The 14,853-nt window shown below is 37.2% G+C and overlaps 1 protein-coding gene and 1 long non-coding RNA gene across 2 annotated transcripts; one reads left to right on the top strand and one right to left on the bottom strand.

Annotated features, from left to right (window-relative positions):
- Window positions 1–417: 417 nt before the first annotated feature.
- On the bottom strand, window positions 418–2,136 carry LOC113291403. Its single transcript, XM_026540939.1, has 4 exons — window positions 1,549–2,136; window positions 1,243–1,416; window positions 983–1,089; window positions 418–796 (listed from the first exon to the last, which is right to left on the bottom strand). The coding sequence occupies exons 1-4, from the start codon at window positions 2,134–2,136 to the stop codon at window positions 418–420; spliced, it is 1,248 nt and encodes a 415-aa protein (XP_026396724.1).
- A 7,236-nt stretch (window positions 2,137–9,372) lies between these two features.
- On the top strand, window positions 9,373–11,576 carry LOC113289092. The gene is made up of 2 exons (XR_003330844.1): window positions 9,373–9,949; window positions 10,000–11,576. It is a non-coding gene; the product is annotated as an uncharacterized LOC113289092 (long non-coding RNA).
- Window positions 11,577–14,853: the final 3,277 nt, after the last annotated feature.

The following is a 14,853-nucleotide window of genomic DNA, read 5'->3' as shown; positions in this document are numbered from 1 at the left end:
CGTTCTAGCATTTGGTCTATGAATGGAAGAGGGAAGTGGTCTTTCCTTGTTACTGTGTTCAACATCCTATAATCGATTCAAACTCGCCACCCTGTGGTTACGCGAGTAGGGACTTTCTCATTCTTTTCATTCTGAACAACAGTAATGCCCGACTTTTTGGGCACAACTTGAATGGGGCTAACCCATTTGCTATCTGAAATCGGGTATATTTTACCCGCATCAAGTAGTTTCAAGATCTTACCCTTAACAACATCTCTCATGTTAGGATTAAGTCTCCTTTTCATTTCCCTAGATGGTTTAGCATTTTCTTCAAGATTTATATGATGCATGCAAACAGTGGGACTTATGCCTTTAAGGTCTGAGATGGTCCATCCAATGGCTTCTTTATGCTCCTTAAGTACTTCTAAAAGCTTACTTTCATGTGTTTATATCTAACGCAGATGAAATGATTATAGGCAAAGTATTGGAAGATCCCAAAAATGCATATTTAAGAGTATCAGGCAATGGTTTCAGTTCAAGCTTTGGTGGCTCAACAAGAGATGGAACAGACTTGGAATCAGAAGGTGGGAGTGGTTCCACTTTAGTCTGCCATTTAGTGATGTCCGTATGAGGCACAGATTCGAGCAAAGAGTGGACTTCACAAATGTACTCAGCATCATACAGATCCAAATTAAAATTTTCCATACATGCTTGCAAAGGATCAACTGATAAAGTGTTAGACAGTGAATCTTGAACCAAGCTTTCAATCATATTAATTTCATACACATCATTATTATCAAGATTCATAGGATGTTGACTAACATTAAAAACATTCAATTTCACAGTCATGTTACCAAACGACAGTTTCAACACTCCATTACGACAGTTTATAATTGCATTGGACGTCGCCAAGAAGGGACGTCCTAAAATGACAGGAGTGTGACAGTCAGGGTTGTTCATAGGTTGAGTATCTAAAACAATAAAGTCCACGGGAAAATAAAACTTATCAACCTTGATTAAAACGTCCTCAACCACACCACGAGGCACTTTGACGGATCTGTCTGCCAATTGCAGAGTTATAGGTGTTGGTTTTAACTCTCTAAGACCTAACTGCACATATACCGAATATGGCAGTAAGTTAACACTTGCTCCTAAGTCTAGTAAAGCCTTATCGACCGTATGGTCGCCTATAGTGCAAGTGATTGTTGGACAACCTGGGTCTCTAAACTTAGGTGCAGTCTTATTTTGAATGATGGAACTCACCTGCTTATCTAGAAAAGCACGTTTGTGCACATTAAGCTTGCGCTTTTGTGTACACAAATCCTTAAGAAATTTAGCATATGCAGGGATTTGCTTAATTGCCTCGAGAAACGGGATGTTGATGTTAACTCGTTTGAACATCTCTAACATCTCATTGTAATGAGTGCTTTTATTTTGCTGCACCAACCTTTGAGTAAATTGAGCAACATGAACATTAGTTGGTAAAGAAACATTAACATCAGTAAAAAATTTAGATTTACAAACATGCTCAAATTCATTTTCTACAATGGATGTTATCTATGGTGTTGCCTGCAATGATGGGTCTGACTCAGACTCACTGGTATGTGGTATGCCTACGTTGTTATCAACAACTTTACCACTACGAAGAGTGGTGACAGCATGTGCAGTCTCATTACAAGTAGATGTACTTGCCTTAAATGTGCCTTTCGGGTTTTGTTGAGGTTGACTTGGGAACTTACCCTTTTCCCTTTCATTAAGCGCATCACAGATCTGACCCATCTTAAGTTCTAGACTAGTAAAACGTTGGTCAGTGGTATTCTGATTTTGCAAAAGATTTTGGGTTAACAGACCGACACTTTCTTCAATGCTAGACAATTTTTTTTCAGAAGGGTGTTGTGTGTACGACTGCATCTGGGGGTTTCTAGGGTATGAATATCCTTGTATATTTCCTGGTGTACCCCCTTGTACAGGTCCCTTGGACCATGAAAAGTTAGGGTAGTTTCTCCACCCTGGGTTGTAAGTCTGAGAATAGGTATTATTCTCTTGCTTATGATACAACGCATTGTCCTGTTCAAGTTTAGATTCCTGAAATGCAAGTATTTCTGGAAAACTGTCCACTAGATGGTCAGGACTATTACATGCAGCACAAATAGACATTTCGACATGGTCACAGAGATTAGTGGCAGGAGGTTTCACATTCTTCTACAGCTCTAGCGCTTCTACTCTCCTTGCCAACGATGCAATTTTCGTATTTCCCTCAAAGTCAGACTCAATCCTATGAACATCAGCTACAGGGGAAGTCTTCCTAGGTTCACGAATGGACTCCCACTGCTGAGTTTTTTCAGCAACTTCAATTAGGAAAGTCCAAGACTCATAAGCACTTTTGTCAATAAATAAACCATTGCACATTGACTCAACTGTTGTTCGGGTGGCAACATCTAGACCTTCATACAAAATTTTCACAAGTCTCCATTTTTCGAAACCATGGTGAGGACATTGAAGCAGTAATTCATTAAACCTTTCCAAATACTTGGCTAAAGTTTCACCCTCTAATTACACAAAGCTATTCAGACTTTAAAAAATGGTAGCAGTCTTGTAATTTGGGAAGAACTTTCTGAAAAATTCTTTCGTAAGATCATCCCATGTCCTAATTGACTGTGGCTGCAGGGCATATAACCAAGACTTGGCCTTTTCTTTCAAAGAGAAAGGAAACAGTCTCAATTTCAGGGACTCTTCCGGCATTTGAGTGAAACGCAGAGTTCCACAAATCTCTTCAAACTCTCTCACGTGGTGGTAGGGGTTTTCAGCATCAACCCCTCAAAACACAGGGAGCATATGTATTCTGCTCTCCTTTAACTCAAACTGACCAGCGGTTTCTGGTAAAACAATGCAAGAGGGATGGCTTTCCCTTGTCGGGTACATGTAATCCTTGAGACTGCGGGGTATTTCTTCACCCATGGTCTCAGGTTGGTCAGGGCTGTCTACTACATAAATGGGGATTTAAACTACGTCATCTCGCTGAATTCTAACTAGACGGTTAGTTTGGTCACGAAAAGAAACAATCATATCCCAGCAGACACACCATTCAACATGTTATAACACCTAGAAATATCAACAAGTACAAAAGTCAGGTTAAAGATGAAGCTTACGATAAACAGATTCGCGGACTCGGGCACACAGACACAGAAATTTTGCAGAGATGATATGCACAGTGAAGTAACAATTCAGCAGCAAATAAGTTACTCAAATGTCACAGGATCATGCAAAGTTGTTATATGTTGCAGGGGTTTTGCCAGGGCTATGTAAATCAACTAGTTTTATCAGTCAAACATGATATATCACTCACACAATCTTCAGGTAAAAACAAGGGTGGAAATACAATACCGCATACCCAAGGATATCTTCAAATGGATGATTTACCATCAACTAATGTATTAATCCCTAGCATTAGCTGTCTTATTACAGCACAACTAATCACAGATTAACAACAACCAATTAGGCACAAGTTGAAGTACAACATAGAATTATTCTGACTACCTAGGTTGCATAACAAACAAGGTGAAAGTAATATGTCGTAACACAAGATTAAATCTATTCTTACTCATTCAAGCACAGCAAGAACAATAACATCAGTACAAATATCTTAGAGTTAAATTAAGGGCTTCATCTAAACCCTAGCTTATAAACTTAGAACATAGCAAAAACAGGAGACATATGAAATTCAAAGATGGATAAACACATTCATGCAAATTTATTTCTTCAACTGATTTCTACAAGAACAGTTTTGGAGAAGATAAGTTACAACTGGTTTCTACCTATGACCCTTCTCCCCTTCTCCTTCAATACACAAAGACAACCCCTATTTATATATCAGCTTCACCCTAAATTTGGTTTTTAATATCTCCATCAGTACAACTGAAATTAGGGATTGAAATAGGAATTTGAGATGTCATCACTCACCAAAAGATACAACTGAGATGTACTCCACAACCTTCAACCACTCTATTAACGTCACATACATGATGCAATTGAGGGAGTCTTCAAACAAACTTCGTACAACAATCTTCTCTTCAATCGCAATTTCAGATTTCTCTTTCTTGTAACTCAATGTATGGTACCTTGAATTGGGTGATTTGGCATCAGAGATAGGGAAGCTAGGTGGTATGGGTTTTGCAATGGAAGTACGTTGAGGGGAAGATTGCTACTGAACAAGAAGTATGGGCGTGATAGAGAGATGGTGGTGGTATGGGTTTGACAGTAACGATGGAGGTGGTGTCGATGGTTTGAGAAGATGGGTTCTTTTCTTATTTTGGGAATGAGAGGTGAATACTTGGGTGTTAGACCAGTGTACCTTGCTTAGATGTTCAGGGGTGAATCTGTTGACCATCTTGTCTTCAAATATGGATTGAGCACTTCTGACCATTGATCAAATTTGATAATATTTGTAATTGTTGACCCATAATATTTGTTCCATTGACTTGGTAAGCTCAGTTCTGCACATGCTCAGCTAACAGATCCCTTGTGTAGCAGTGCGACATTGCCAATTTCTCTTACGCTCCCTTTACAGTCTCGTTCATCTCTTTTTCACCATTTACTTAACCACCTAAAACACAACACAAAAAGAGATTATTTCGACAAAATTACCCATTAAAGAAGATGTGCTCATGATACAAGATTTGTCGTAAAATAGAACATGAAGGCATTAAAGATGTGATAAAAGACGGCAAAAAGATCTAGAAATATGATTATTAGGCACCATCAGTACTCACAATAATGGTTATTTCAAACCCTAGTTATTCTTCTAAAAACACAAGAAATAAATTCTATAAAATAAGATTTACTAGACATAATAAAACTCAGACGAGATCAGCAACCATGGAACGGACAAAGGCAAGTTCATCAGTTGCTTTCTTTAGCTCCTCCTTCAAAAACACTAGATTCTTTGATGCAATCTCGAGATGTTCACGCACCACCTCAAAGTCTTGAAGAAGATTTCCAACCAATTGAACAGACATCTGGATTGGAAGATCTTTTTCATGATCAATTGCTTTATAGCAAATAACGGGAACGGGATCATCATCAAGTTCAAAGGTCATATGATCAAAGTTAGCTTCCTTTTTGCTTCCTTCCATTGTGCACTTGCTCAATCAAACCTAGAAGATATCTTGGTGTTACCGAACTAGTATATACATATATCAAAAACTTGACACATATTTAAAGGAAAAATTCCATAAGAGAAACCCAGGGTTTCTTGTATACGTTTGGTAACGGACCGGGTGCACGGAAAAAAGGTTAAGACCCAAGACAAGGTCGATTAACGGATGAAGCAACCAAGATGAGAAAATGACAGGAATCATTGATACAAGGCGACTCGACTGTCATTCTAAGAAAAAAAACTAGTGTATCTTAAGAAGGCATTAGGTAGACAGTTTTTTTTAAATAAAACTGTTTTGGAGTAAAATATAGGAAGAAGAAGTCAATATCATCACAATACAACACAGACCATTTGTCAAGAAGAATATATCTTCGTTGAGGGTTATGTGTATCTTCTCCTTGGTCCACAGATAGGATACACATAAAAGAATAGTCCGGTTGTATGTTGATGAACATGAAGTTCATCAGTGGTGTTGACACACTCCTTTTTACTCTCCTACCTTATACCAAAATTATCAGGAGGATGACAAGAGTTACCTGGATCAGCGGCTTTCCTTTCCTTCTTGATCTTGCGCTTGAGACCATTGATACTAGTCTTGAGTTCCGAGACACGATTATTGATGTGAATGAAATCAGGAACACTTATTTTAGAAGCAAGATCATTGTTGAGCGAAAGAGAGGGTCTTGAAGGAATTTTCTTTCTTCGACATTTTTTCCTTCTTACAGGATTTTCAGAGTTATCAGTCATCCATATAATATTGTTCCTTTTTCCATTGTAAGTGGAGGAAATGTTATGTTTATAATCAAGAATTGGCCCATTGGAACACTTTTCTTGATTGTGGAATGAATTTCTACCTGAACATTGAGGAACCGGTTTGACTACTTCTTTAGACATCCATACGAGTATGTTGTGAAGTTTTTCATTCCTTAGACGAAGATGACATCCTTTTTTAATGTGACCTTTCTTTCCGCAATAAAAGCAGTTGACAGGATGATTTATATCCATTCTCAACTGATTTGTCCTTGTAGGCTCCCGTTCTCTATTTTCAGATACATCTACGGCAGTAGATTGAGGAAGGTTTTTTGCCTTGACAAAACTCATCTTACTAGTGCTTGGAGCATTTATACCTTTATAACCCAGACCACGTGTATCACGATGTTTTTTACATGCTCCAAGCATAGAAGATAGTTTTGTATATATATAATTGAATTTTTTTCAAATTCTCTTCTAAAGCCTTGACCTTCTTAAGAGCCATACTAAGATCAGTATCCAATTGTTTTTCACGCGTGAAAAATGCCTTCTCTCTGACGTTAAAACATTCTTGTTGAGATACATAACTTGCTTTGATTTCTGCAAATCTTTCTTCCAACGTAAAGGAATTTTTACGAAGACCATCACATTCAGAAATCTTTGAACATATGTCTTCGTTATGATATTTAAGAGCAGCTTGTAGTAAGCTATCATATTCTTTAAAGAGTTTTCTCAATTTTCTGTTTTCAACGCAGAGAGGAGTTAAAAACTTAGTCAAGCAGGATGTTGACTTATTTTTCTTTAGGGGATGATCAAAGAGAATTATGTACTGAGAGACTTCTTCTTCGACACTTTGTGCTTCTTCTGAGTCACTTTCATCAGAAAGGTCATTTAATTGTTCATCCATACGGGCTTCCCAGTTAAGTGTGAATTTAGAAGAAGGTGCTGAAACAGAATTCTTAGTGGTGACAAGAAAATTAACCAAGTTGGGATTCCATGAGTTGGTGGAGTGATATTAGAGATATTCTCATCCATATCAGATTGCTTACAAACACAGACTTATTAGGTTTTTAATGTGTTTGCCTGCTCTGATACCAATTGAAAATGAGGGTGTCTAACAACCACAACCAACAATTCGTTTGGAAATCTGAGAGTACTTACTCTAATACACTTTCTAGAGAATCAACTAGACAGTCAAACTCGATCTAGAATAAAGTATATCAAAGAGTATTATTATCTCTAACTCTTAATTCAATCCACAATCAGCAAATAGAAATCTGCGAGCCCGATTAAATATAAGAGGAGTAAATTGAACGGTACCAAATACCAATGTTCAAGCGTCAATCAATGTAAATCAACAAACTAAGGTTGGATATTATATAACAAAATATAATGCACAGCCTTAGGTTGTTGATCTTAATGCACAACCTAATTGATTGATCTTAACGCACAACCTTTGATAATTCAATTATATAACAAAATATAATGCGAAAAAGAAATAACATAGACACCAAAATTTTGTTGACGAGGAAACCGCAAATGCAGAAAAACCCCGGGACTTAGTCCATATTGAATACCACACTCTATTAAGCCGCTACAGACTATAGCCTACTACCAATTAACCTCGGACTGGACTATAGTTGAACCCTAATCAATCTAATATTGATTAAAGGTACAGTTGCGCTCCTTATATCTTTGATCCCAGCAGGATACTACGCACTTGACTCCCTTAGCTGATCTCACCCACAACTAAGAGTTTCTACGACCCAAAGTCGAAGACTTGATAGACAAATCTGTCTCACACAGAAAAGTCTATAGGATTGAATAAATTTGTCTCCCACAGAAATACCCAAGAGTTTTTGTACCGTCTTTTGATAAATCAAGGTGAACATGAACCAATTGATAAACCAGACTTATATTACCGAAGAACAACCTAGTATTATCATTCACATCACAATAATCTTAATCGATTAGCGAAACAAGATATTGTGGAATCACAAACGATGAGACGAACGTGTTTGTGATTACTTGCCTATCGGAGATATAAATCTCAAGCCAATCTTACTTTTGCACTCAATCACGATATAAACAGCAAGATCAGATCACGCAACTACAAAGATAATAGTTAGATCTGGCTTCACAATCCCAATGAAGTCTTCAAGTCGTTAACCTACAGGGTCTCGAGAAGAAAACTAAGGATAATCGAATCTAGTTATGCAACTAGTAACACACAGGAAGTGTGTGGATGAGGTTTACCAGTTGCTAGAGTTCTCGTTTATATAGTTTTCAAATCAAGGTTTGCAATCCAAGTTACCTTGGTAACAAAGCATTTCAATATTCACCGTTAGATGAAAAACCTGATTCAACCAAGCTAATATCTGTCAACTGTTAGATCGAACTTAACTTGTTACACACAAATGAAATGTTCCCTAATTTAGGTTTATGTAGCCGTATCTAAACGTGTACACCATGTTGGTTCACAAATAGTTAACCGACGTTAGCCATACGATTACTCTCATATCAACCTTATTCATCTTAGCCATAACTAGTTCAAATGAATCTAATGAAACTAGTTAAAGAGTTTTTCAATTGTTATATTCTCATAGAATTATACAAGAACACAATTGAAGCAAAATCGGTTTGATTCATTCGAATCAATACATGAACATTATAGCCACGGTTTGCAAAGATTGCATTCCTTATTGATAAATGTTTAGGTTCATGTACAACCAATTTTAGAAAGTAACCCACTTAAGTATGCGTACGGGTATGAGTACTTAAGTAACTGGATTTGAGTTTGTTTTAGTTTTCAAACTCAGCAGAAATTCACGAACGTGAACTTTCCGCCAGTATGCGTACTTTAGGTAACCGGATGAGTTTGGTTTTTTGTTTTCAAACTCAACAAAAATTCACGTACGCATACTTACCCAGTCTCCTACAACCATTTTGTATACACACGAGTATGCATACTTTAGGTTCCCTGTTTTGGACTTATACACTGATAGGTGTCTAAAAACCTAATTTTATATCTAGTATTTATGCTTTCTTTGCTAAGTTTTCTTGTAAATTATGTATCTTATGTTTGCTTTTGAGTGTTTAGATACTTTGGAGTCATTTGGAACAAAAGAAGAGAAAACAAGGCAAAAGTGTTGGTGGCGGATTATTTCTCATTATTTGCTTTTATTTCTTCATCTCTATCTGAAAATCACGACTGCTTTAGTGATGGAAATCAATTGAAGAGAAGAAGTGGATATGAGAAGTAAGAGACGGCTGTTGTTTGTGGAAGAATGCGAAAAGAGCAAAAGTATCATTTCAAGGGCGAATGTTGCGCGGAGTCAACCTAAGGAATTAGGGGCTGCCATTTTGGTGGCCTATATCAACTTATGGGGTACCTAGAATCATTTGGTCGACCCTTATCTAGCTCACCTGGGTGGCTATATCAACTTTTATTCTCCTACAGAAGACCTAAAAATCAGTGAAGAATTTCTATTAACATTTACATTTGTTCCTCTCTACCTGAAACTGAGAGAAGGTGGCCATGGTGATCGACATAGAGATCGAGTAATTGGAAGGGAGAAATGAGTTCTATTGAGTTGCAGTAAGATGGGTTTGATCTTGAGTGCGCTGTTGATGATTACAAGGATTTTTGCTGAGTTGAATTTGAAGATTACAGTGAGAATTGATTTGCTGCTGAATCGAGATTGTTCGAAGGTTGAGAAGGAAATTAAGTTAGGTTTCTGCTGCTGTGGTGATTCACAGTTAGGGTTTCTGTTGGATTTTGTTGTTATTCTCGATTGATGGTTTGTGGAAGATGTTGGTGATGATTACAGAAATTAGGGTTTGTAGATGAAATTGTTGCTATCGATTGATTAAGAAAACAAGACAGGTTTGGGTTGTGCTGGATTCAAGAGTGCAGAGAGTTAGAAGAGGAACTTGAAACTGCTGCAGGACAACAAATGAAGAATGGCTTGAAGAAATAGACAACACTAGTGGTGATTTTGATGGGTTATGAACTAATGAAGTTGCATTTGAGATGTAATGAAGAAGATGGAGCCGAAGTTGCAGGTGAATGAAGAGGACAATGGTGCTGTCTTAGGCTGAATGTGAAGTTGCAGGTGAATGAAGAGGACAATGGTGTTGTCTTAGGCTGAATGTGAAGTTGCAGGTAATGCAGTGGTAATCTTGGTGTTACAGAGAAAGATTGGAATGTGTTGCAACCCAATGCAGGCAACGGATTCAGACGGCTATGGATGAATGGTGATTCAGTTGGTGGTTGTTGTTTCAAGAGACAAGAATGGGTATTTGATGTTGGCATTAAACTGAAATGGGTTTGAGGCAATGTGTGCAGGTGTTAGCAATGAACTGAGATGCTGAGAAGAATGAGTATTGGCTGGGAAGATATTAGTTGAGCAGGTTCTGCAATTGGAACAAGGAAATGATTTGATATGATGCTGTGTATGTGAAGCTACAAGAAGTGTGAAGTTGCAGTGAAGGCAAGGAAGTAATGCAGTTGAAATGTGCTTAACTAGATGTATGATGCAGGAAGTGATCGAAGCTAATGGGTGATGTTGTGACGGATGCAGAACTGGAACTGGTGGTCAAGATGATGCAGTTGGTGTGCAGCCGAGAAAGATCCAAGTGATGCTGTTGTTGCAGTTGTGTGGCTGGAGCTGTTAAACTGAGCATGGGTTTCAGATGAGAAGCTGGTGGTTAATGTTGAAGACAAGAAGAGATGCAGCTCTGTGTGACTAACTGGATGCAATGCATTCCAGGATGGTGAAAATTCTGATAACTGGTGGTGATTTGGTCAAGTTACAGAGACCTGAGTAAGCTGAATGGTGCTAAGACAATGAAGCTGAATATATGAGCAGAATGGGTATGGTGGTGTGCCGCTGGAGAATCAATATGGGTTGGTTTTTCACAAAACTTCATAGAGAAATGGAGATTGAGCAGATGAGGATGATGCAGATTCAAAGAAATCAGTATTGTAGCAGATGTTCATAATGTGCTGATGTTGCAGCTGCAATCTGAGACAAGGAAAAGTACTGGTGAACGATGGAAGCTACAGCAAATGGAACTAGTGTTGAAATGAGCATGTGCTGGATTTGGTTGCAGCTATGAACTATGGTTTATATGGCAGTGTGGAGTGTTATCAAATGTTGCTGGTATGAACTGGTGGATATTTGATTGAACAGAGAAGGTGAGAATGTGCAGGTGCAGTGTTGCAATGAGCTGGAGGTGTTGATGCTGCTTCAACTAGATGCATATTAGGGTGCACAATTGTGCATGAATTGAAGAGAGAATGGCCTGAAACAATGGCCGGGAAGCAGCAACAAAAACAGGTAGACCCTGCCTGAATTTCATCCAGGCGAGTTAACTCACTTGACTACTGATCCAGTAGTTTACTCAGATGGACTTGGGCTTCACTTGTGGGCTGAAGGACTGATTTTTGGCAGAAGGGTGCGACCAGCATTGGGAAACGGAGAAACATATAAAAGAGGGTTGTATTCCATTGTCTTTGAGGGATAATCTCTTCTTCTACTTTTATTCTAGGGTTTAGAAACATGATAGGTTTTCTCTTCCTTGTTGTTATGAACTCCTATGCTATGAGTACCTAGTTTTATTATTGGTTTGAGGAACAAGTTGGATTTCCAAATATGGGTTTTTATGCAATAAATTAGTTTTGTTTCCATATTATCGTTTATGATTCACCATTAATATTGTTACATGATTTGAATGTTTGTTTGGTTGAGTCTAGAATCAATCGAGTTTGTTTTCATCTCTATTGCTAGATTAAGATTTATTATACGCAAAAGTGATAGATTCCTGATTACAAGTAGCATAATTGTGATTATTGCTTGTAGTGATACATCCTAGTAGTCACAAGTGAGTCATAACCTTTGTTAAATCGGATTAGTGCTTTTACACGTTCGATTGCTTTGATTGGCCTGATTTCATAGAACTTAATGCATCTAGGGAATTAAACTTGATTTGTGCTTTTACACGTTAGGTTGTTCTCTAAGATAGAATTCATATTCGCATCTTTAAATGTGTTTGTTGATGACAAGAGGAGATTTGCGGGATATACTTGCGATCAAGGTATCTTAGGGCCTTTGATAAAAGAGAGATTAAATATAAATTCTAGTCATTGTTAAAAAGCATGTTTGTGAATGAAGATGAATCCTTAACCAATATCTGCTCTATTTGATTTGCTTGTTTATTTCTTTGTTTTGTTTTTATTTTATTTTAATATATAAAAATCAGAAAGCCCCCCATTGGTATTTATAGGAAACCGAAACAATTTGACAACCTTAGTCCTCTCTGTGGGAACGATCCTTTCTTGCCCTTGCTATATTTATATTTTGAGTAGTAAGAAAGTGCAATTTATTTTTGACGCATACGACAGCGATCATACACTAATGTGCGAACATACTATGCTTATATCCAAAGATGGTTACAAGATTCTAAACTCTTTATTTCAATCATTGAAACATTCTTAGAGGATGACAATATCCATTTTCACACACTATTAGCATCAAAACAATTTTCAAGATATTGAAATAATCATTATCGAAACATTTCAAGCCCACATCAAATGATTGTATCACACAAACCATGTAAAATGTTACTCGGAAATTTTCTCATGATATAAGATGAACTTGGTCGAAGCGAAAGCTTACCAACACATATTTCGAGAAATATGTAGGAGAGATATACTCAGCTCGAAATCTCAAATGTGTATAGAGAAAACTATATCGTAATACGACGTATGTCTCAATATAGGAGATAGTAAAAATAGACTTTCCAAGTGATAGATGAGTTCAAGTCTTCACATACCTTTTGTCGAAGAAGTTCCATAAGCTCCCCTTAGTAGTTCTTCGTATTCAAATAATGAACGTCGTGAAAACTAAGCTCAACAACACAATCTATGTCCTAGATCGAGACATATATAATAAATAGGCTATAAATCAAGACTTATAGTTTTGATCACTAACATTGACAAACATGCTTGAGATAGCAACGGATGCGAGTTCGACCGAGCAGTGCTCTAACAACTGTTTGGATCAATGATGATGCAACAATTATCATGCGGGCTCAATGTACAATTTCAGAATCGATAATCTCTTATTTCACCAGATCTACTACTTGTTTTCATCTCTGGACAAGTATCAATGAAAGATTTTCCCGAGATTCATTCAATTCAATTATGTACTAAGTTGTTGTCACTTAAGTACGGTGATTTCTGTTGTGGAAACTACCACTTAACTGCACCACTTGTTAGGGAAATCCAACTCGGATTAACCCACAAGACATTAAATCTTTGGGTCGAAGTAGAATGAAAGATAAACGACGCAAATACACATAACAAGCAATAACTAAAGCACATAAGACTTGACGTGGTTCTGAAATATGCCTACACTTAATGATTGACGAAACAATCAATAACTATGATCCAACATTTTGTTGATCATAAACCCTAAAATAAATCTCATGAACAGAACGCTCTGATATTACCAAATAACATCTTATTCTTCTTCTTTTCTGATTATACAGCCGGGGTTAAGGGGACCCCGCCCCAACCAGATAATGTCTAACCAAATAAGATAATACTTATCTCATATAACCAAGATGATCTCCTTCTAAACGGTGTCTCTTCCAACACCAGCGATAATCTTCCACCATCAACGAACAAGGCGATCTTCTCTTCACAAAACGTTGTCTTTCACATCTCCATAACAAATAATCCTTCAAGAACTATTCTCCCCTAAACCATCACGATGTATTCTCTCAACACCAACGGTATATCTCTCAATACTAGAGAATGGATTTTCGCTTCTCCCTAAATTCCACCTCAAGAGGTGGAATGGAATCCCTAGAAACCTTAGATAAATACTTTGGGTATTCTTTAACTCACCACTAAATTCCATGTCTAAGAATCACCATATATGCCTCCTTATATAGTATTCATAACTTGATTCCCAAGTATTAGTCTCCTCGGAATGAAAACCTTAGCCAACTAGGAAACCTAACGTAATTTAGGTAACCTATCTCCATATAGAAATTGTCCCAAAGTAGGAAACCTTGTATTCCCTAAAATAACAATCTCCAGTGGGTTCTGGAACTTTCTGGAATCTTCCCTGAAACACCGACAATTATCAACAATTTCTTTTTTGATTAATGAAATCAAATATCTTTCTGATCAATTAGATGCTTCTAGTGAAATCATTTCAGACAATGAACTTGTTGTTGTTACGCTATCTTCTTTAAGGGAAATGTTAGAGCACTGCTTGGTCGAACTCGCAAGCGTTGTTATCTCAAGCTTGTTTGTCAATGTTAGTGATCAAAACTATACGTCTTGATTTCTAGTATACTTATAGATATCTCGGACTAGGATAAATTGTGTAGTTAAGCATTAGACTTCACGGCGTTCATCAACTGAAGATGGAGAACTAGTAAAGCGAGCTTGTGGAACTTCATCAACAAAAGGCATATGGAGACAAAAACTCATCTATCAATTGGAAAGTCTATTTCTACTCTATCTCCTATATTAAGACTTAAGTCGTGTCACGATATAGTTTTCTATTATACACATTTGAGATTTCGAGCCGAGTTTAACTCGCTTACATATTTATCGGAATATGTGTTGGTAAGCTTTCGCTTCAACCAAGTTCATTTTTGTCATGTTAAAATCACCGAGTAACATCTTACATGGTTTGTGTGATACAATCATTTGGTGTAGACTTGGAATGTTTCATTATGATTATTTCAATAAATTGAAAATTGCTTTGATGCTAATAGTGTGTGAAAACGGCTATTGTCATCCTCTAAGAAAGTTTCAATGATTGAAATAACAGTTTAGAGTACTTAACCATCGTCGGATTATAAACATATTGTGCATTCTTGCATGTATGTGATCCATGACCGGAAATTTAGTATGCATACTTGAAGTTGTGAAATTACATGTACCA

Source organism: Papaver somniferum, chromosome 6, assembly GCF_003573695.1.
Source record: "Papaver somniferum cultivar HN1 chromosome 6, ASM357369v1, whole genome shotgun sequence".
NCBI lineage: Eukaryota > Viridiplantae > Streptophyta > Magnoliopsida > Ranunculales > Papaveraceae > Papaver > Papaver somniferum.
Note: the sequence above shows the minus strand (reverse complement) of the source record. Positions and strands in the feature narration are given on the sequence as shown.